Below are 24,173 nucleotides of genomic sequence, written 5' to 3' on the forward strand. Positions count from 1 at the left end.
CCCCCCCCCCCCCGCCCCAGTCTTTCCCCCACTCCCGTCCCCTCTGCCCCGCTCCTGCTCTCTCCCTTTCCATGAGCAACTAAATAAGGACAATGCTGTTGAGTAAAAAACAGTTCCCTATGTTAACACATTAAAGGTCTGAGAAGAGGCCAGGTGTAGCAGTTCACTCCTATAATCCCAGCACTTTGGGAGGCCAAGGTGAGAAGACTGTCTGAGCCTGTGGGCTCAAGACCAGCCCGGGCAACTTGGCGAGACCTCATCTCTACAATAAATCAAAAATTAGCGGGGCGTGGTGGTGCACTCCTGTAGTTCCAGATACTTGGAAGGACTGCCAGAGCCCAGTAGGTCAAGGCTGCGGTGTCCATGAGCATGCCACTGCCCTCCAGCCTGGGCGACAGAGTGAGACTCTGACTCAAAAAAATAAATAAACAAATAAATAATAAAGGTCCGAGAAGAAATTTCAACAGAGAGAACTCCCTCATGCCACCATCTGAAAGTCATGTGGCAAACACCTTTTCCCTGAAGATGCTTATCAGAGGAAGACATGTCCTGAGGGAGCCAGCTTCCAGGTGGACAAAACACGCCCCAGGCCACCTCTTGCCCCTCCCCCCACAGAGGTAGGCAGACCTCAGAAACTCACTCCATTTCCAAATCCTCACCTTCCAGAATGTACCACTGCCCAAAAATGATTCTCCTTGAGAGAGTACCTCTATGCATCTGTTCCCTTTCACAAAGCCCTACGCCCATTTTTAAAAATAAAAATATAAGCCCTCTGACTCCAAGCACACTAAGGCAAGCTGTCCACCAGGACAGGAAACCCAGGAGCAAACGCAGGACAAATGAAGGCCTTGCTGGCACAAGACCCCTCTGGGAAAGGAGTTGGTGTACAATCCCCTGCTTCTGATAAAACTGATGGTAGACCTGGTTCCTGGCTCCCAGATCATCAGAAGAATTTCTGAGCATGGCCCACCAAGACTTCTGGCGTGTAAATGGAGGAGCTGACGGCCCCTCCCCCACCCACATGTCCCCTCACGACTTGTCAGTACATACAACGACCAAAGTCAAACACAGAAATAAAACCAACACTGAATCCCACCTTACAGAAGGACAAGTCACAACTCCCAGAGGTTCAGGAACTGACTCAAGTCCAGCCAACCCTCCAAACACACCCCCAGCACTTCCTTGCTATGCAAGGGCCACAAGCGGGCAGTCACACTGTCTGTTGGCTCGTGTGCCACTGATCATGCAACAGGGATGCAACCAGAAGAGAGCCCGTGGTCACAGCACACACCTCCTCAGCTCCAGATGACACCCCTGCTTCTGCTGCAAAGGTACATGGGGCCTGGCTGGCAGGTGGAGTGTGTCAGGGAATGACATGGAAACAGTAGTGCAGACGCAGGGGACAGAGGGAAGACTTGCTGTCAGAGGCCTGTGTATGAGACATTTGCAGTGGACAGCGCTGTTATAATGGAAACACTTCAGGGAACAATAAACCCGTGTGTAAAGGCAAGTCGACAGAAGCAGAGGAGAAACGGCAACTCCAGGGTTAGACATCGGTATCACCCTATGCCAGAAACCACACAGCTCAGTTGTAAAACTTGTATCAACCTCAGACTGTACAAAAGGAAGCTTAATTGTTCAAAAATCACCAACATTCCTATCACATTAAGAATAAAGTAGTTATCTAAGAGCTTACGTGGAAAAATGGCCACAACAATATTAAATGGCAAAAACAGAAGTGAGTGTAGCTGTGTACATGTGCGCGTGGAGGTGTGTCCGGGAAGGATTTTCAAGCAGCTGGGCGGGAGACTATGAAGAGGCTTACCACCTGTACCACCTGGGCTTCCCAAGCATGCCACATTTCCCAGGCATCCCTCTAGGTCTTGGGTTCCACCTGTGACTGTGGACAGCCTCCCAAGGCATGCACTAGCCTGGGCTGAGCCACCACCCTGATTCCACCAGCCCTGAGTTACCTGCTGCTGACAGGGGGTTCATCAGAGGGGACCCAGGAAAGACACACTGTCGACACATTCTTGGGGGCCCTTTAAAAGGTTGGGATTGCCCTGCGCTTAGAGACCAGGCAGCCCCAGTGCCAGCCAGCCTGCTCGACCCTCCCCTCCTGACCTCACACCTGCTTGATGACCCCATAGCTGTGAACCAGACCCTTGCCATACCCCTCCTCAGGGGGCTCACACACACACACACACACACACACACACACACACACAGACAGACACACATATCCATCCACCTGATCATGCTTCTCTACCTGACCCTGGACTTGTGTGTCTTTAAAACATTCTAGAGTCATGGGAAGCTATAAAAACAGTAGCATCCTGTGAGCCTTCACCCACTTCCCCCAGTGGTGACTAATCCCATGGGCTCCGTGGCACCACAGGAAAAGAAGGAAAGGGACAGTGGGATGACACTGTAGGTGAGACCCATTTCTGCACGTGTGTGCACATGTGTGTTCACGTGTGGATGACTCTGAAGTCTGGTCCCAAGCACGGGTCAGTGCAACCACCACAACCAAAGGCAGAGCTCTCCCATGCCCTCCTAGGAGCACCCGCCAGCCGCCCCCCCATCCCCGCCCACTAGCAGCTGTTCATCTGTTCCCGTCCCCACTGCTGCAACATCTCGGGAACATGAAATACGCGGAACCCTACAGCTCCCAGCTCTCGAGGCTGGCTCCTCGCCCTCCACAGGCTTCCCAAGACCCATCCGGGCAGCAGCACAGTCAGCAGTTAGCTCCTTCTGTTGCTGAGAAGTGTGTCATGGCATGGGTGTTGCAGAGGATCTCACTGAAGGGCACCTGGTGCTCACAGGCTTGGCTCTCGCAGTAAAGCTGCCATTAGGTCTCGTGGACAGGGTCTGTCGAACACAGGTTTTGGGTTCCAGGAGACAGATGCCCAGGATGCACTTGCTGGCACTTGCTGGGAAGACACGGCCATGCTGCTTCTGGTGGCACGCTGGTCTTCATCCCCTCTTGCAAAGCACCCGTGATCAGAAGACTGAGAACTGCAACCCAGAACCAAGAGCACGACACCCAGACTAAAGCCATGAATGCTCTCATGCACTGGACATTCAGGTGGCTCCAAATTCCAGAAGATCTGAACGAAAGGTAGCCTGGGGGCTTACTGCCATGAGCCCAGTATAACCATGAGGCCTGCCAGCACGAGGCACTTGGGGAGTGACAGAAAGGGACACCATAACGTGTGTAAGCCCCCCGGGCCATTGAGGCTCAAGGAATACTCACAGCAAGCCCGCTGACTGGCGTTATCCCCATTTTGCTGATGTAGTCACTGAGGCTCAGAAAGGCCAGGCCTGCCCTGGACCTCACCATTCACCAGAGACAGAAGCTGTATTTATAAGCAAGTTCTCTGACTCTCGGACATCTGCTGATCAAGAGCAGCAATGACCCATTTCAGGGTGTCCCTTTGGGTATTTTAACTGTTTCACTTTGATTCTTTTCAGAACTGTTACATGTCATCCTTCCATGTTCAAGTTTTTCAACTATCTTTCTTTGATGGACTTAGACAATGCAGCCCCAGCTTCCAGAGTAAGGTGTGCCACAGCAGGTATTTCCCAGGCCAGGTTCATCCAGGTCTCCCTTCTCTTCCATCTCGGGAGCTGCCCCAGCCAGAGATGGATTCTCTGCACTGCTGCCTGGAAAGCCAGCTGCCACCCTCTACTCAGGACCCAACAAAATCGAACACATCAGAGCATCTCCCAGGGGCCCTTGTTCAAACACACGCAAAGTCACCAGAATAAGACATAAAAAGCTTCCTCTCCTTGAAAAATGCAGCACTTAAACAATTTTCATAAGTCTGTGTTGCCAGGTTTTACCATAACAGGCAAACTGAAAATAAGTTGCTCTGAACCAGAGAAGGTGGAGAATCATACAAAGGCCAAATACTGATAAGGACATGGTAGGGACAGAGAAGGGAGGGCAATGCCCAGGACCAGGATCCAGCCAGCACAGCAGTGGGCCGAATATGTGACCATGGAGCCAGCAGGGACCACACACAGACCCCAGAACAAGAGAGGGAGCATGAAGTCGTGTAGTAGAGAGAACCCAGGACCGTACCCACAGCCACGCAGAGGGACCACAGCCAGTCGTCCGCAGAGAGAGCCACCGCCACAGCAACTCTAACTCAGCTTGGCCTTACAGATGCCCGCCAAGGCTCCAAAGGCAACTAACTGGACCTGAACACGCACTCCCACTCCTCACTAAGGTCTGACCAGAGCACCTGAGAGCCAGGGCACAGAGCTCAGCATCCGAAGCCACCGCCAGTGCACTGGCAAGAGCAGCCAAACACCATGTTTGGTCGGGTCTGAAGCTGCTACGGGGCTGGGGAAAGGCTGCGTGGACTAGCAACATCTGCCACAGACATGGCGGGGGGGGGGGAGTCACGTGACCTGCGCTGGTGACTCTAGACACTCATGTGCGGCTGCTGCTAGACAGGCAGCTCTGCCTGGGTCGAGTCATCAGAGGGGAGAGAAGAAGGTACACAACTGTTCTTCGCCTAAACCTCAATCACACACAGACACTCAGAGGACAAGCCACCATGGAAGGAAGTGACCCCAGACCCCATGGACAAGTTCACATAAGCTGACAACGGCTGCCAATGAGCAAGTACTGACTGCTCGCAAGGGAGTACATGCCTGGGCACAGCAGAGACCACTGCAGGTTCCCACTTCGGGCACAGTTGATGTTGTTGTGGGTTCTTGCTCTGGGCTGCCGGCATGGACACAGGCAGGCATCGGTTACAGTGCCCTCCAAGATCAGGACCTCCACGCAGACTGCATGACCTACAACGTTGCCCACGCGTGCCCAAGTGAGGAGTTGGGTCACCTCTCACCTCCCTCCACATGATGAGAGCAACCGTTCTCCATGGCAGAGAGAGCGGAGGCCCATCCAAATACCTGAATTCCCATGAGAAGCTCTTGCTCCCCCACCCGAGTGAAGCCCACTGCATCACACTGCTGATCCCAGTGGTCGCTCCTTTCACAATTCAAAATAACTATGCATTGAGTTCAGTTTAGGAAACTTAACATTATATAAATTTTCTGATTTTTTTTTTTTTTTTGCATTGGAGTCTCACTCTGTCGCCCAGACTGGAGTGCAGTGGCACGCTCCTGGCCACGGCAGCCTTGACCTGCTGGGCTCCGGCGATCCTTCCACCTCAACCTTCCAAGTAGCTGGAACTATAGGCACGCGCTACCATGCCCAGTTAAGTTTTTGATTTATTGTAGAGATGAGGTCTTGCCAAGTTGCCAGGCGAGTCGTGAACCCACGGACTCAGGCAATCCACTCACCTCAGTCTCCCAAAGCACGGGATTACAGGCTGAGCCACCAAGCCCAGCTAAATTTTCTAATTTTTATAAATTATCTCAAAGAAAAAAATCTCTCAGCAAAAGCAAGCCAACAAGAAACGCAAGCAGCTCTTTCTGCTTTCCACTTATTAGAAAACCAGTCAGCAAGTTTCTGTTAAAACCCCACAGGTATCTGCTCCCAAGCACTCGTTCTCCCGTGGGCCTCCACATTTACACTCCTGTATAATGCACAGGATCCCGACTCATACTAAGGTAAGAAACTGTGTTCATGGAATGGACTTCACCAGCAGGACTTGTTTACATCTCAGCACCTCTACAACGGAAAGGAGAGGCAGCAGGGGGACAGCACGCCAGATGCCCTGAGCCCACAGACCAAGAACAGCAATAGGCTAGGTCCTGGGGGCCCATATCTCTTGCCATCAGGGGCTGTCCCTGGGGCCAGTGCTCATCAACTCTGCCAACAGAAGAAGGCATGTCACCTTCGGGACAGCAACTGTAGGACAGGAGGTGCCTTTTCCAGTCTCTCCCCTCCCAGACAGAGGATCCCAAGGCCAGAGGGGTTGGCAGAGTCACATGACAGCAGGCTCTGGGCAGCAGAGCCACATGGGTAGCTGTGGGAGGACCAGAATGGCCCCCATCGCACCGCAAGGAAAGCAAGACGCAATCTTCCATTGCGCCAGCCCTGAGTCTGGGGTCCCTTGTGGCAGTAGTTCCTGTCCCCAGTCATATGGTCAGCACTCAGATTCATCAAATGCTTATTACAGTTGGTTTAAATGGCTTATTTCTATTACTTTTGCAGGTTAAAGATTAAAATGCCATAGAAACCAAGACCCCCCCAAAAAATGCTAGGGATAAAAATTAATTAGCATTAAAAATATATTTGCAGCCGGGCTCGGTGGCTCAGTCTATAATCCCAGCGCTTTGGGAGGCTGAGGTGAGTGGACTGCCTGAGTCCGTGGGTTCGAGACCTGCCTGGGCAACTTGGCAAGACCTCATCTCTACAATAAATCAAAAATTAGCAAGGCTTGGTAGCACGTGCCTGTAGTTCCAGCTACTTGGAAGGCTGAGGCAGAAGGATTGCCAGAGCCCAGCAGGTCGAGGCTGCAGTGGCCGGGAGCAGCCACTACACTCCAGTCTGGGTGACCGAGTGAGACTCCAACGCAAAAAAAAAAAATGTATTTGCAAAGTCTAATAGAATGAGCAAAATATAATACAAAACCGACCCCTCAATAACCAGCTGTACCAGAGAAATGGGAATAACCAAACGTAACAAACTTCAAAAACAAATCGCCAAAGAAAAAAGGAAGGTTCTGGAGTTGCCCAGCTTTGGAAGATCCAAGATCTAACCATTCTGCTGCCACTCCCAAGAAGCCGTACTTGGTGTTGACAGCACTCTGTGAATTCAAACCAATGTCCCAAGCCAGGGAAAGTCAGGTTGGTTAGGGATGCACACGCTGTCTTCTTTCCTAGGAGCTGTGGGGACAGCTACTAGCAGTGGGGTGGGCAGATCAGCAGACTGGCCAATGGAAGGTGGTCCTTTGACCACACGACTGAACCTTGGCTGCTGTGGCCTCGAGCCAAGACCCTGTGCAGGACGTTGTGCGGACTCCCAGGCCCTGACACCATTTTCAATGAAATAACAAGGGCTGACTCCAGGAATACACCTCAAGCCTGGAGAAATGTTGGTAGCATCTTGTCAGGAACAGAGATTCAAGAAAAACCTACATGTAGGGGCGCGTCCCAGGGGCCCAGGAGGCCACCAGAGGAGCTGCGAAGGACAAAGCAGGGAAAATCTGAGTGACAGAACAAGTGGCACTGGATTCCAGCCCAAAGCATAGGATACAAACCCACAAGTGCAGGCTGGCCGAAAGAAATGACGGGATAAATCAGCAAATGGGAAGGACAGACAAGCCTCCCCAGAATAACAAAGTCTTAGAGGCCCACCCCAGGAAGTAAAGAACCACTTCCCCTGTGGGGGCTGAGCAGAGTCCCTTCCAAGGAGACAGCAGGATGGAGGGAAAGAGGAACTCTACCTGGAAAGTCCCAAGGCTGAGCCTGACTGCATCAACCCCACAGTGACAAGTCACACTGGCAGCATGCAGCCTCCACAAGACAGGAGAAGGGCATTCCACCTCAGTGGTCTTCCTCCCCAAAACCCATCACCCGGGCTAACCAGGAAGAAGCACAAGACAAACTCCCACAGAGGGCACTCCACACAACGCCCAATGCAGCACTCCTCAGAAAGGCACTGAAACGAGAAGAGGCTGAGAAACTTTGTTTGAGGAGCCCAGGGCAGCACAGCAACGAAATGTCACATGGACCTACAGACATTTAAGATACTATGGCAGCCTGACATGGTAGCTCACACCTGTAATTCTGGGACTTTTGGGAGGCAGAGGTGAGAAGATTGCCTGAGACCAAAGGTTCAAGACCAGCCTGGGCAACTTGGCAAGACCTCATCTCTACAATAAACCAAAAAACTAGCTGGGCGTGGTGGCGCATGCCTATAGTTCCAGCTACTTGGAATGCGGAGGCAGAAGGATCACCTGAGCCCAGTAGGTCAAGGCTACGGTGGCTGTGAGCATGCCACTGCACTCCAGCCTGGGCAACAGAGTGAGACTCCAATTCAAAAAAAAAAAAAAGATATTGTGGGAACATTACAAAGAATATCATGCTAATAAATTCTAGAATGTAGATGAAAAGGAAAAAAAATCCCCTGAGAGACAAATTAAACAACACTCACTCAAGAAAATCTACATTTTTGTTTTGTTTTGTTTTGTTTTTGAGTTGGAGTCTCACTCTGTCGCCCAGACTGGAGTGCAGTGGCCGCTTCCGGCCACCGCAGCCTCGACCTGCTGGGCTCCAGCGATCCTTCCGCCTCAGCCTTCCAAGTAGCCGGAATTACAGGTGCGCGCTACCACGCCTGGCTGATTTTTTGATTTATTGTAGAGATGAGGTCTCGCTGCCCAGGCGGGCTCAGGCAATCCACTCACCTCAGCCTCCCAAAGGCACGGGATTACAGGCTGAACCACCGAGCCCAGCTGAAAATCTACATTTATTAAAAGTCTATATTTATTAAAGTAATTGAATCCATGATTAGAAACCTAGGCCCAGATGGCTTTGCTGGCAAATTCTCTCCCATATTTAAGGAAGAAAGACAATTGGTCCTAAAAAATACTTTCACAAAACAGACAAGGAGGCGCAACTTCCTGGCTCCTTTTCAGATCAGCATTATCTGGTAACAAGACAGATGAGGACATGTCAAAAAAGAAAACCACAGGTGAATATGCTCCCTGAACATAGATACAAAAAATTTTAACCAAACATTAGCAAATCAATCCAATAATATATAAAAAGGGTAATGTACTAAGCTCAAGTCAGGTCTATTAACACAGAGATGCAAGGCTGGTTTAGCATTCAAAATCAGTAATTCACTCCAGTAACAACAGAATCAAGAAGGAAAACCATACAAGGACCTCAGGAACAGACATAAAAAACAGGTGAAGCTGAGGTGAGAGGATTACCCGAGCCCACGGGTTCAAGACTAGCCTGGGCAACTTGGTAAGACCTCATCTCTACAATAAAATAAAAAAATTAGCCAGGTGTGGTGGTGTGTGCCTGTAGTTCCAGCTACTTTGAAGGCTGAGGTGGAAGGATCACTTGAGCCCAGCAGGTCGAGGTTGCGGTGGCCATGAGCATGCCACTGCACTCCACCCTGGGTGACAGAGTGAGACTCAAACTCAAAAAAAAAACAAAAACAAAAACAGGTGAAAAGTCAATACTTGCTCATGAGAAAAAGTCATACAAAGCAAGAAATAGAAAATAACTTCTTCAACCTGATGAAGAGCGTCCATGAAAAATTTACAGCTGACATCATACTTAGTGATGAAAGACTGGATGTTTTCACTCAAAGATCAAGAATAAGGCAAAAACATAGGCTAAAAAACACATATTTAAATGAAGGTCAAAGTCACTATAGTAAAGTATCAGATTTCCTACAGAAATTTGATAGGGAGTAAAACTCCCTTTAAAGACAACAAAATCATGTATATTAAAAAAAAAACTCCTACAGAAAAGTTACCAAAACAAGTTCATTTAGAAATGATACAGAATAAAAGTATAAATATAAATATTTTTAAAAGCTAGTATACTTCTATATGCTATCATCAATGAACAAATAGAAATTGGAATTTAAAACACAATATAATTTATGACAATATCTACAAATACAAAGCACTCAGAGATAAATTTAACAAAATACAAGCCAGGTGCTATACACTAAACTGCATAACACTGCTAACAGAAACTGAAGACCTGCATAAATGGAGAGATATACCATGTTCATGAATCAGAAGACCCAATATTGTTAAGATGGCAATTCTCCTAAATTGATCTACAGATCAACACAATCCCAAACAATGAGTTATGAGTTATTCTAAAACTAGAGAAGAGAAGTACTCCAAATTATTAAAGTGTGCACAAGCTATATACATGTTCATTATTAGCTTTGGTTATTAGATTCTATCCCTGAATCATCAGATTGTGTTAATGAATCCCTAAGTTGTACATGTGTAAACTATGTATTTTCTTTGGTTAGTACTCAGTCCTGACATGTATAGAGTATCACAACTAGGTCACCAAAAGAATGCAGCTGTGCACAGACCAGTCAGTAAGAGAAATAACATGTGTACAAAATTAAATGACAGCAACAAAAATTCAAAATTAGATAAGGAAAGAATTAAACAAGTCTATCTTGGCTGAGAACAAACCACTTCTTCCCAATTCGTTTGACCTATCCTGTTTAGCTCTATCTTGAGTTTGTCATATTCTAAAGTCTATGAAATGCTACAATTTTGATTGTGAATGTCAATGATCCCGAATTGGCACCACTCTGGACACTGGCTTTCCCTAGTCATGGCTTCTTGTGCTCACAGGCCTGCACATAGATGCTCAGGACGAGACCCACTTCCACCAAGGCCACCAGGGATACAGAACACCAAAACAGCCTTGCACAAACACCCATCAATGTTCCAAACAAAAAAAACCCTACAAATAAAACAGAATCAGCAACTAGCACATCTAAAGGAATTTAAATCACTTCTTGATTAAATATTTCAATTCTCTGTGGGTCAATAGTCAGTTCAGAGAGAAAGAAGACAATGTTCCCCTCTGTAAGTTCTATGTGACACATTTCTCTGAAAGAGAAACTTTAAAAGAAATCCTTCTTTTTTAATTTTGAGAACTAGCATTGTGAAAATGCCTGATGTATTACAATTGTAAAACTATAAGCCGGGCTCGGTGGCTCAGCCTATAATCCCTGTGCTTTGGGAGGCTGAGGTGAGCAGATTGCCTGAGCCCGCGGGTTCAAGACCCGCCTGGGCAACCTGGTGAGACCTCATCTCTACAATAAATCAAAAACTAGCTGGGCATGGTAGTGCACACCTATAGTTCCAGTTACTTGGAAGGCTGAGGTAGAAGGATCGCTGGAGCCCGGCAGGTCGAGGCTGCGGTGGCTGGGAGTGTGCCACTGCACTCCAGTCTGGGTGACAGAGTTAAACTCCAACTCAAAAAAAAAAAAAACCTATAGAAGTATACGCTAAGGCTTTTTCTTTATTTTTAAAGCTTTTGAAATTGAAAAGCCCCGGCATGCTTCCAATGAGTCAGCACATTCAGGTGACCATGAGGAAACAGATGCCCGGGTGTGCCCTATCATGTGAGGCTCTGAGGCCACACAGGACAGACAGAGAGCTGCTGCTGGGTCTGCCTGGCGCTCCCAGCTGCACAGGCTGCACTCACCTTAGGTGGCACCGGAACTCAGCTCGTCCTACTCACACGCCATCTCCACATCCAACTACAAAGAAATGCCACATGTGCTGTGTCCATGTGCCTGCACATGGCCAGGTCCCTAGGGCCACGTGATAAGACCTGGCACTCGCAGAACGGCTGCCTAGACAAGGAAGCCCACAATGCCACATGGCAGGTTTGGCATCTGCCCCCCATGCCTCCCAGGCCACTTTAAGGTTAAAACCTCACACCACTACACCTGAAGTTACAGTCAAGCAAAACACAAATGAACAGCACACCTTCAGGATGGAAAAAAGCACCCCCTGAAAGAACGAAAGCCTGTTCTTCTTGTCCCCAAGTAAACAGCGGCTGCTGGAGGAAACCCATCCAAGCAACCTCACGTTTTCATTACAGTCATTAAATGTTAGCTTCAAAGAAAAAAGGTTTTCATTTTCTTCCTTCTCTTTTTTCTTGAATTTATTTAAAGAATCTCATTCACGTGTCAAATCGGACCATCTGGATCCACAATGCCAAGTGAGGCTGGCAGTCCTCCACGGCCTTGTGTGGCAGGCAAGAAGAGTGAGCTGATGGCCTCGGCCCTGAGCGTAGGCTGGGCCGCATCAGCTTTGATCAGGAGCTACAGCAGGTGGGTGGACTTCAAGGCGCAGCAGGAGGACCCTTGCAGTCCCTGCTGCACTGAAGGAGTCTGGCTCTAGGCAGAGGCAGCGCTCTAGATGGAAGGGCGTGGGTCCCTTCAGGGACAGCTGCTCATCACTCTCTGGAGGCCTTGCCACAACCACAGGAGACTTCTGCCCTGTCTTGTGAGATGCCACTCAGCCTTCCCAAAAAACCTCTCACAGCAAGGAGAGGTGGGTGGTGCTCAGAAGGCTCCACGGAACACAGGGCCTGGGCAAAGCCAACTGTCACTCCCATGCAATGAACCTGTGTTTCAAATAAATAACCCAGGAGTCCTTGATGCCTCAGAATCTATAGGACTTTAACTTATTTTGAAGAATTTTCCTTTCCTACATTCAACTACCCATGTTTTAGGCAATTTCCACCACGCATATGTGTTTACAAATTAGTAGCTTTCTAATTTAAAGGAACTGTTGTCATAATAGACTGGGAGTACGTCCTTATCCACTATTTCTCCCCACAATCTTATGACAAAAGCTTTCAACTGCTGATTTTAATTTTGCATTCTCAGAATTTATATAGAAAAAAAGGTCAGACTTAGTATCTTCTTTAAAAGTCATTCAAGGCTGGGCTCGGTGGCTCAGTTTTTAATCTCAGCACTTGGGAGGCTGAGGCGAGAGGACTGCCTGAGCCCAGGGGTTCAAGACCAGCATTGGCAACTTGGTGAGATCCCGTCTCTACAATAAATTTAAAAAAAAAATCAGCTGTGAGTGGTGGCCTGCACCTGTAGTTCCAGTTACTTGGAAGGTTGAGGTGGAAGGATTGCCAGAGCCCAGCAGATAGAGGCTGCAGTGGCCATGAGCATGCCACTGCACTTCAGCCTGGGCGACAAAGCAAGACTCCAACTCAAAAAAAAAAAAAAGTCACTCAAGGTTGGGCTCTGTGACTCAGCCTGTAATTCCAGCACTTTGGGAGGCCGAGGCGAGTGGATTACCAAGCCCACAGGTTCGAGACCAGCCCGGGCAACTTGGCGAGACCTCGTCTCTACAATAAATAAAAAAATTAGCCAGGCATGGTAGCGCACACCTGTAGTTCTCACTACTTGGAAAGCTGAGGCGAAAGGATCACCAGAACCCAGCAGGTCGGGGGGGGGTGGCCGTGAGTGTGCCACTGCACTCCAGCCTGGGCGACATTGTCCGACTCCAGCTCAAAAAAAAAAAAAAGTCATTCAAATGTATCATATTTAAAACTTTGCTAGAGAAAATATAACCTATTTTAATTCATGAGAAAATGGAAGAATGATTCTTCCTTCTGCCAATCTTATATTAATTTTGAACAGTGATGGCTTTATTAGCAACATTAATAAACCCTGCATGAACATACGATAAGTAGACTCTGCAATAAGTTGAATTTTTTTTTTAGATTAAAAAATATACTTTATTTAGAAAGAAAATTAGAAAGAGAGAGAGAGAGACATTGATTTACCTTCCCAAGGTAGGGGAAGGGGCCAAAACCAAGAAACATGGTGGCCATAGCTCAAAGAGCCACGTGGACATACCAGAGTTTAACAAAGCAGTGGCTAAAAAGTAAATTACAGAGAGAGAGAGGAGGAAGAGAGAAGATTCATCTCCCCAAAGTAGGGGAGGGGGCCAAAGCTAAGAAAGCACGGTGGCCACAGCTCAAAGATCACATGGCGAAACCAGAGTTTAGCAGAGCAATGGCCTACAATAGGTTGAATTTACCTTGCCAGTATGGTTCTTTAAAACCAGAAACGCGAACTAATTTGAGTTCATATTAGATTAACATTAGAAAACTTTCCTCTCATTTCACTGCTTATGAACACACAAAACACAAGGGCAGGTCTCTAAATGACAATCCCTCCCTGGCAGAGGGAGGCATGGGGAACTCCTGACCACAGGATTCGGGAACTCACTGAGTACAGCAGGGACAGTGGCCCTGTAGCCTGGAAAGGCCTCTCCCCATGCGAGAGCTCTACCATCAGACAATGTGAAAATCACAGAGACATGGCTCCACAGTCAGACACCACACACTCAGCTAAGTGGCCATACTCTGTCCAGCGCTGCCTGGTCTCATGAGCACGAGATGGCAAAAATGTCAGGTGCCACGGCAGCCCCGGGGCAGACCGCAGTCATATTCTTAAAGATGAGGAAGCTACCAGGCATGGTGGCTCATGCCTGTCATCCCAGTACTTTGGGAGGTGGAGGCAAGAGGATTACCTGAGCCTAGGGGTTTGAGACCAGCCTGGGCAACTTGGCGAGACCGTGTCTCTACAATAAATCAAAAAATTAGCCAGGTGTAGCGGCACACACATGTGGTTCCAGCTACCTGGAAGACTGAGGCAGAAGGACTGCTCGAGCCCAGCAGGTCGAGGCTACGGTGGCCTTGAGCCTGCCACTGCACTCCAATCTGGGCAACAGAGTGAGACTACGACTTAAAAAATAAAAAAATAAAAACGATAAGAAACCTGGTAATGCCGCCTGAAATGACTGCATGCTTGGCCAAGGTAAGGTGGCCCTGCAGTGTCGGTCAGGCAGATGGGACCCAGAGGCCTGAGCTCCTCCCTGTGCTGGTGGAATCTGAGCAGGCAACCTCAAGGCCAGGCCACAACAAAGCCACGCCTCCAGCTTCAGGAGAGCTCCCCGCTCACCGAAGTCTCCGCATCACCAGTGAGCAGCGGCGGAATCTAGTCAATTGTGCCAACCCCTTCCCCAGCTTTTGAAGATGACCTGTCTGGCACAAGATGACCATCATCAGGTGGCCATCATCAGGAACACGAGGCTCCCAGGCAGGAAGGTGGCTCATCCATCCTGAGTTGACTCCCTCAGAGCGACAGTTCCCATGGAGGCGCCAGAGTACACTGAGATCTAATGGAACATGTGGCTGCCATGATGGGGGTACCACTGGGATCTAGTGGGTCCAGGCTGAGACTGCGACACCCTCCAATGTGTGAGACAGCCATATCTGACAAAAACCTTCCTGCACAAACTTCAAACATCCCAGACAGTCAAAAGTGGAAAGCAGGCTCGCCACTCTGAGCCCAGACTCTTACTCCATGTGACGTTCACATGCGAAATACCGCTGCATAATTTCTATGTGACTTGAATTGTCCAGGACTTCAACTGTCATGAATCTAAAAAAGTCATACTTCTTTTTATGTGAAACTTCATCAGGAATTGCTCGCCACTGTATAATATCCCGCCACCCACTGATGTCTGAATTCCCAGGTCGTCTGGGTTGTCTGCAGGGACTGCCTACCAGTCCCTGGGTCAGCACACCAGGTGAGCATCCGGCCTCTCAGCTGCCAGCCACTAGCATGCTGAAATGCATGTCACTTTATTATACACCACTGTCACATTGGTCCTCACACCACAGTTAGGGCCTGCTGTCAATTATAAATTATAAACTAAATTTTCTAAACATTGCATTTTAGGGTGGGGGGGCATTGCACGGGGTCTGATGGTTTGTGCAGCATGGCCCGAGGGCTGGCAGAGGGCCTGCCTGAGAACAAGCTTGACAGACACTGGCTGGGAGGGGACACACCAGCGACAGGATGAACACAGTATAAAGGTTGTGGCCAAGAACACCAGAACAATCCCACCTCCCCCGGAAAGTGCACTGGACCCCACCACCACAGCTGGAAAAGTCATACTTCTGGAGACCGGGTGGGACTGGTGGAGCAGGTCAAGTTTCTAACACACCAGGTCCTTCGGAGAGTTAGAGGAGGCACCGTCACTCACGTCAGCACAGCAGGCACCACTGGGGGTTCTCCTAGAAAGCCAGGGCAGGTGGCCAACTGAACACTGGGGTACGATTGTGCGCATCCCAAAACCAACCAGCAAAGGAAGCTCCGCTCCCTTCATGAGTCCTCCCAGCAAAGCCCACAAAGTGCCTAATGCTGCTCTAGCCACCAGCGCACACAGGCAAGGTGGTACCCAGCAGCCACCTCAGCCGTGGGCAGCAAGGCCATAACAGTCCCTCCAGGCTTGCTGTGGCCCCATGTGTCCGTCTCCCACACCATCCCCACTCCTCATAGACAGAAGGCAGGAGGCTACACGCAGGCCAGGGAACCTACAGCACAGCCCTGGGCCTGAAGCCCCACCCCTTGCCACGAACAGGACACAGCTGCCTACTGCCACAGCAAGGCCTTCCCGTAGCCAAGCAGGGGAAAGGCTGCCAAGGGCAGCAGAACAGTGACCTGAGGGCTGAGGATGATATGCTGCCTTGAACGAGCAGACACGTTAGCAGGCCAGGGACTGCCTGGGACAGCTTCCCAATCAGCTAAGGACTTAAGTCACCGTTCAAGCAATGGGTAAATGACTGCACCTTTCTCTGACAGACTCTAAGCATCTCTTCTTAAAATAAGCGCAATCAAAATTGCAGACTTGAATGGAAAGTCTGACATACTCAAATGAAATTTATAACCACCACGTATGAAGAAAGAATATGTAAAGACTCGGCAAACAGAGTAGGAAAAAGCAGAGAAGCCATGCACATCTCCAGGGACCTGGTGGGCGAGCTCCAAAGAAAAGATGCACCAGGTTGGCTTCTGCCAGAGTAGGAATGATTTCAAGTTGCCTGGCAGGGAATCATATATTTGGTTTCAGTCTAACTTAGCCAGCACCATGACCGCTGGGGCAGACACCCTCACCTCCACGTGCTGAGCCACCAAGCACCAGCGGGCGAGGAGATGCCATGCCCCCCATGGGGACCCCGAGGCCGCCTAGCCTGCTCTTACCATCGCACTTTGTTGCACGTCTGGGTTGCACCAAGTGGGGAGCCTGCCACCATGGGCACCTGGATGGGGCTGTGCTGCTTGTTTGTGACCAGATCCAGCTTTTCTTCCAGCGACTTGCAAGTAGCCTCAAGGGCCTGTAGCTTGGCTTCGATGCTGTCCAATCGCAAGCAGATTGTCTGGTTAATGGAATACAGGAATGACTGGAAGTGAAAAAGAGAAAGATTTTAGACAGGAGAGCTCACATTGGCAGGAGATGACTCCAAGAGGCACTGTGTCGCTGCTTCCCAACTCAACCACGTCTGCTCCAAGACAGCGATCCCTACACTGGGGCCAGGAGCCAGAAACGCTCATGTAAACACATTCACATCTTAAATACAAGTCACATTTTACAAATAAATGTGGCTACTTACAGAACGACATTAATAAAAATGTGATTAATCGTGGTTTTACTTCTAAGAGCAGTTGCTATTCTTAGTTAAGCCCAAATAATAAGAAATTCGTGTGATTTTTTTGTTTGCTTTTTGGGTGTTTTTTGTTTGGTTTTTGAGTCAGAGTCTCACTCTGTCACCCAAACTGGAGTACAGTAGCACACTCATGCCCAGTGCAGCCTCAACCTGCTGGGCTCAGACAGTCCTTCTGCCTCAGCCTTTCAAGTAGCTGGAACTACAGGTGAGTGATTCTACGCTCAGCTAAATTTTTTAATTTATTGTAGAATCGAGGTCCCACCAAGCTGCTCATGCTGTTCTCGAACCCTTGAGCTCAGGCAATCCTCTCACCTCCGCCTTCCAAAGTGCTGGGATGACAGGCGCGAGCCACCGCACCTGGCCCTCGTGTGGTCTTGAATATGTTATCAATCAGTAAATGTACACATAAAACTAGTCAAATCTTCCTAACGAAGAAAACAGACAACACCTGACTTCAAAACAGCCTACAAGCCCCTGGCCACGTGCAGTCACCTCACATCCAGCTGCCCTGCGGGGGGACAAGCACCGTGGCTTGCCTGACCACGGAATAGCGCAGGAGGCTCCCAGTCTCCTGAGCAGCAGGCCTGCCACCTAGTGGTCCTGAATGGTGGCTTCATGTTTGACTGTTGGGCATGCATCTAGTGCGGGCTACTAGTTATCATGGCAGATGATGACAGGCAAGAGTCCAAACCAAGACACACCAGACAGGGCAGTGCTGCACCTGCCCAACCACTGGCCCTGCCAGGACCACCAGGAACCCCCACGGATATGTGTCCATCACGTGGGAATGCCACTGTGTAAAGATCCCTGAAGCCAGACTCAACAGAGGAGAGGCCTCGGTGCCGAAAGTGCAGGTTGACAGGCACCCACCAGCCCATCAAGTGGCAAGAGAGTCAGTGGATGGAGATGAGGAGAAACGTGTCTTCCTTCTGCCTTTTCCCTCTCCTTTTCTCTCCTGGACTTAAAGTAGACACATTGTCAGGACAGAGGCAGGTGGGACAGCAGAGACGGCGTGGAAGCCACTGAGCCAGCAGGACAACCCTGCTCAGCACGGGGTGCAGCCGGGGTACAAGCCGCAGCACGGGGTGCAGCCCACTCTGCTTTCTGTGTGAACGGAACCTACAGAACGGCAAGGTTACAGCAGCGCCATGCAGCCCATTACACAGCTCATCAAAACCCAGGCAAGGAGGAAATGGACACCTGTGTGTGCAACAGGTGGGGCGCATCTGCTACAGAACATCAATGCATCTGTCTAATTTCCTGGTGCATGCAGCAGCAAGGGCAGCAGCACAGTAAAGAAAACCCACGCATTGTCCAAACAACTCACGTTTGCCTCAGGTAATCCCTCTAGACAAGACGCGTCACAGAAGCCTTAATGTGTAAAGGGAAATGCTAAAGAAGCAACTGAAATTCATCTCTGGCCAGGTGTAGTGGCTCGCACCTGTCATCCCAGCACTCTAGGAGGCAAAGACGAGGGGACTGCCTGAGCCCAGGGGTTCAAGACCAGCCTGGGCAACTTGGAGAGCCCTTGTCTCTACAATAAATCAAAAATTAGCCAGGCATGATGGCATATATCTGCAGTCCCAGCTACTCAGGAGGCTGAGATGGAAGGATCACCTGAGCCCAGAAGGTTGAGATTGCGGTGGCCATGAATGTGCCATTGTTCTCCAGCCAGGGCTACAGAGTGAGACTGCAACTCAAAAAATAAATAAAAGTTTTAAAAATAAAAAATAAATTCACCTCCGATGTTGGATCAGTGTACAAGAGGTCACAGCAACGGGGGCAGGTAGGCCCGACCCTCATGCTGACCTTTAGTCCCCTCACCCAGCAAGAGGTGAGTCAGTGGTACAGCCAAATGGTCATCCTCTTAAGAGGAAGGTGTGGGTGGCTGAAGTCTTGAGATAAGACCACTGATAACCCCACTATTTTTACAAACTGCTTGGCTCTTGAATTCTTTAACCACAGTAAAACCATACTAAATCTGATCTAGAAATGATGCAGTGGCTCATGCCTATAATCCCAGTACTTTGGGAGGCCAAGGTGAGAGGATCGCCTGAACCTGCAGGTTCAAGACTAGCCTGGGCAACTTGGCGAGACCTCATCTCTACAATAAATCAAAAAATTAACTGGGCATGGTGGCGCATGCCTGTAGTTCCAGTTACTTGGAAGACTGAAGTGGAAGGATCGCCTGAGCACACCAGGTCGAGGCCACTGCCCTCCAGCCTGGGTGACAGAGTGAGACTCCAATTCAAAAAAATAAAAAGAAATGATTCTGCTTGGGTTTTGGGTGATAATCATTACTATAGACTAACAAAACAAGTTACAAACAAATTAATAATGAAGAAGAGAGAGTGGGAAAGAGTATTTCCAAATAAGTCTTTTATATACAAGTGATAGTAACCATAAACTACTCAAATCTATTTATTAAATTCACTTGGTAAGTAAACACTGTCACATGTGCCAGAGAAAGCAATGTGGGCAAGATTCAAACACAGCCGTACACCCTACTCACAGAAGGGCCAGGACTGAGGCAGGGCCATGTGCATTCTTACTGTATATGCTTCTGTGTTGCTTACAACAAATGTGTGTTTTGTGTTAAATTATAATTGCATCTCAAGAAATGATAAAGCAGTGTTCACTATGCAACTGCATCCTCTGGTCTAAAACAGAAATTTTACTGTGAATATTTTTTCAAATCAGCCATATATGTTTACGCTGCTACTCCCTCATAACAAAATGAACTGGATATTTCTAAGCATACATCCATATAACTAGAGGAACGTCTGGAAGTGGCTTTGCTCTGGTGGACTCCCCATGTGCTGATGCCCACCTCCATGACTCCACAAACATGGAACCAAGCAGGCACGTACAAAGATCCCAGATCACTGACAGACTGAGAGGGTCCAAGAACCCATCTGGTAAGCTCTAGAATTTAGGTGAGTTAAGAGAAGGGCACAGACGCACTTTGTTGCCAGTGGGAAATGGAGCCATGGTGACCACTTAGGCCCGTGGTCCATGGGAAGATGCCTCACCTGGCAGCAGACCCAGTCTAAACGATCACAGCTCTCCACATTTTTCTAGGGGAAAGGCGTGTGCTCTCCTACAGCGGGGTGACTGGTGACTCCCAGAAATGGCAGTCCTACCTCCCAGCCTCCAAAACCTGGAAATGGGGCCTTACTTAGAAAAAGGGTCTTTGCAGATGTCATTAGGTCAATGAGATCACCCTGGATCAGAGTGGCCCTAAATCCAGTGACAAGTCCTTAGCAGGAGGCAAAGGGAAGCAGTCACAGATACAGAGGAGGAGGCCATACAAGAGCGAGGCAGAGGCTGAAGCCATGGTCACAGCCATGGAATGCCTAGAGCCACCAGGAGCTGGAAGAGGCAGGAAGGGCCCATTTCTAAAACCTTTAGAGGGAGCGTGGGTACTGCCCACACCTGGTTTGGACTTCAGGCCTCCGGGACACAGAGAGGATGAATTTTAGTTTCAGACCACCCTGCTTTTGGTGATTTGTTACCACAGTCCTAAAAGACTATGCCACACAGCACATAATTACTCTCACCTTTATAGAGGGGTCCTGGCAATTGATCTCCAGTCGTTGGCGTTTCAAGGCAGGCTCATCTTCATCCGTCACTACATGATTCTCCAAAACAACTGGAAATCAATGACAGGGGAAAAAGTGTTACCATGAGAAGTTTTACAGAATTATTTTAGCATTAACATAGTAAACAGTACTGACACCTTAAGGTTGAATAAGAAATGACACACCCCATCTCAGATTTTACCTTTCAGTTTAAACTTAAAATTCTCAGTCAGGCAGAAAATAGGATATCTCCTTAATACCAAGAAAAACCAAGATACCAGATAAACTGTCTCCTTAATGTGCCACGGAGTCAGCCCTAACACCAAAACCACAGGCTTCTCCCTCGGTGCTATGCGGCTACCGTGCTTGATTTTCAGCAGGATAAAACCCAGTCAATAAGAATCTCTTCCCAGCCTTAAAATGAAGTCTTGTCTGTGGCCACCTCATTTTAAAATCAAAACACTCTGTCTGCAGGTCTAGATCTGAAAGGGAAAAAAATACACTGACTATTACGCTTTCGTAGGTGTTGATAATCAAAACAGCCTCAAGTTTAACCCAGTAAGTGACAGAAACCTACCCCTCCCAGGTGCCGTGAAATCAAGTGCCACCCACCAGCAATGGTCAGGTAGTCTTCCTGGTACCCTTAGGATGAGCCACTTGGCCCAGACACAAGGCCTGCCATGGTCCAGTCCCAATCTCCTTCCTTTTGTCTAAAATTGACCAGAGAATCAAAGACCAAATCGCTCACCATCACCTCTTCCCTGCAAACCACATTTCTACTTATAACACTCCCAGTCTCCTCCCTAGACCTAGTCAATCTTAAAGAGTTACACACCAGCCGTTATAGAGAGAATGCTGTATGCAACAGTATGTTGAACAGTTTCAGCCATGAGTATCTTTCCCTTTCACTACAGGACATTTTTCTCATCTCTGTGCCTGAAATGACCAGGGTGAACTGTCCAGCGTGCTTCCTGCCTCTTTCCACATGTTACGTGTAAAGATGGACATATGCCATACATGTGGGAGGGGTAAGACCATGTCATCAAGAGACTTGTCTGCATCTTCCCTCTTCACTCAGTCCTCCAAGTTGGTGGCTTTCTGCTGTTGTTATTACTTTGTTTTAGAGACAGAGTCTTGCTGTGTTGCCCAGGTTGGCCTCACATTCCTAGGCTCAAGTGATCCTCCTGCCTCAGCCTCCCGAGTAGCTGGGACAATCCAGGTTAATAGTTTTAACTCACTATCAATAATACTGGTTGAAAGTCTGTTGTACAGAAGGTAGTGCCAGTGTGCAAGAATGTACATCGTCTGTGTGTGCATACTGTGTAACATACACTTTGTATGCACATATGCTTGCACATGAACATGTCTATTATAACACTTTTGGTAGAAATAATAGGAAATCAGAACATTGCCAGTGGGGAATAGCCCACAGCACACACACCTTGTACTTCATCCGGCCCAACGTCAAGCGCACCCCATGCTACAGTCAAGCGGGATCACCTCCCCACTCTGCTGGTGCCAGTTGACCCCGTCCCAGCCTCTCCCACACCCCAGCTGCCTGACACCCCAGCCTCTCCCACACCCTCTCAAATGCCACCTCTTCCCAGAAGCCAATCCTGGAAGGGCTAGACCTCAAGCTGCCAGAACGGGCCCAGCACCCACCACCGGGGCAGCTGCCCTCCCAGCACCTTACACACAGGTTGCATGGTATGGGCACAGCACATCAGGCAGGCACACAGACCACCATCTGCTGGAGTGGGCTGGTCAGAGCAAGCCCATGGGGAAAGTCCCATGCCCGGGTCTCTGTGGCCCTGCCCCCAAGCCAAGACACCTCCACTTGCCAAGCTGTGTGTACTGAGGACACAAATAAGATCTCGGCAGGGGAAAAAGAGTGTCATGCCTTGAAGTGTGTACACAGGAGGTGGCTCATCTTGAACTCTGAAATATGGAGACACCAGACAGTGCCCAGTGCTAACAGGAAACTCTCCCGGTCTTAGGCAAGAGCAGTCAGTTATCCATGTCGAGGGCTTGAGGCATGCCCAGAAGCCCACTGGCTGCCCATAATCCACCTTCATGTCAGATTTGGGAGGTGGGAGTGCCTCCACCATCGGCACCTCCCGTGCAAATGCATTCTCCTGGATTCACATTTGAGGAGGAAAATGCCATGCCTACATGTATGTGAGGTCAGTCAAAGGTTCTCAGATCCTTAGTCACAGACTGTTTATACTCATGGCAAACTGGACATTATTCCTGGACTAGAAGAACAGGGAGACCCTGGCACTCATTATTCTACCCTTTCAATTTGCTGAAAAGAAAACAAGTCCAGAGAGGTTAAGTGATTTCTCTGGGGCCACACAGCTAGCTTCATCTTAACTATGAAAAAAGAAGAAAGCACACCCCTTGGCAACATGAAGTTCCTCAGGGCTGTCAGCAAAGCGTAGCAGAACAGACACGTCAAAGGAAACATGCCGTCAGGACAGGCACAGTAACTTCCCACAGGCAGTGGGACCACAAGTGACAATGGTTTTCTTCTTTGTACCCACTACATTTTGTACACATTGATTTTTTTATGTTTTTGCATGCATACCTTTTAGAATTAGACAAAAGAGGCCGGGCTTGGTGGCTCAGCCTGTAATTCTAGCACTTTGGGAGGCCAAGGCGAGTGAATTGTCTGAGCCCGCGGATTTGAGACACACCCAGGTAACTTGGTGAGACCTCAGCTCTATAATAAATCAAAAATTAGCCGGGCGTGGTAGTGCACGTCTATAGTTCCAGCTACTTGGAAGGCTGAGGCGGAAGGATCGCCAGATCCCAGCAGGTCGAGGCTGCGGTGGCTGGGAGCGGCCAATGCACTCCAGTCTGGCTGACAGAGTGAGACTCCAACTCAAAAAAAAAAAGAATTAGACAAAAAAACTTCCAGTTCACTACAAAGTCATCACAGTCAACTGGGATGACAGGTCTGCTAAAAATCACAAAAGTCACAATCTGATGTATTCAGACAGGTAAAGTAAGCACAGCCACACAGCCAGTACACGCAAAATCGGAAGATCCTAAAATCTTGTTTAAAAGGGAAATAAGGAAAAACTGCAAAGACACACGTGCCAACAGTTTAGAAGAACATTACAGGAAATGTTTATTTTTTCCACTATCTTGACTACACAGTTAAAGATTTGTATTTTAGAGATGAGGAAAATATCTTAAACGCACCATGGACACAAGCATGTGTGATCACCATGGTATCTGCCAGGTGTGTGCATTTCTGGGGTCAGCGCCTGCCAGCCCTGTCTCTGGGCAGGCCTCGAGCACCCAGCACACAGCAAGCCCCTCATAGGCAGGCAACAAGCTGTGGGGCCAGGATGGGAACACAACCGAGACCAGAATGGTTTCTCTAAGCCTCTTTGGGCCTCCAGCCTACAAAGACAGAATGTATTTGGGTAGTGGGCTGTCAGAATTTTAATAATCCCAAAACTGCTTAAAATGTATGTAATTGTAGCATTTCTTTTACAACACTGTAGTATGTTTTCTAAAGAAATCGCAAGCCGGGCTCAGTGGCTCAGCCTGTAATCCCACGCCTTTGGGAGGCTGAGGTGAGTGGATTACCTGAGCCTGCGGGTT

At 48.8% G+C, this 24,173-nt stretch overlaps 1 protein-coding gene across 4 annotated transcripts in view; it reads right to left on the reverse strand.

Moving 5' to 3' along the window:
- The window catches only part of BANP (BTG3 associated nuclear protein), a 90,825-nt gene that overhangs the window by 64,821 nt on the left and 1,831 nt on the right, over positions 1-24,173 (reverse strand). For all 4 annotated transcript variants that reach the window (XM_008069265.2, XM_008069264.2, XM_008069263.2 and 1 more), the window contains exons 2-3: positions 20,538-20,629; positions 16,514-16,713 (exon numbers count right to left, since the gene is read on the reverse strand). In XM_008069265.2, the coding sequence (XP_008067456.1) occupies positions 16,514-16,713; positions 20,538-20,629 (292 nt within the window). The remainder of the gene's footprint in view (positions 1-16,513; positions 16,714-20,537; positions 20,630-24,173) is intronic.

The sequence above is a fragment of the Carlito syrichta genome, unplaced genomic scaffold, assembly GCF_000164805.1.
Source record: "Carlito syrichta isolate Samal-C Ts95f unplaced genomic scaffold, Tarsius_syrichta-2.0.1 Scaffold311900, whole genome shotgun sequence".
In the NCBI taxonomy this organism is placed as follows: Eukaryota; Metazoa; Chordata; class Mammalia; order Primates; family Tarsiidae; genus Carlito; species Carlito syrichta.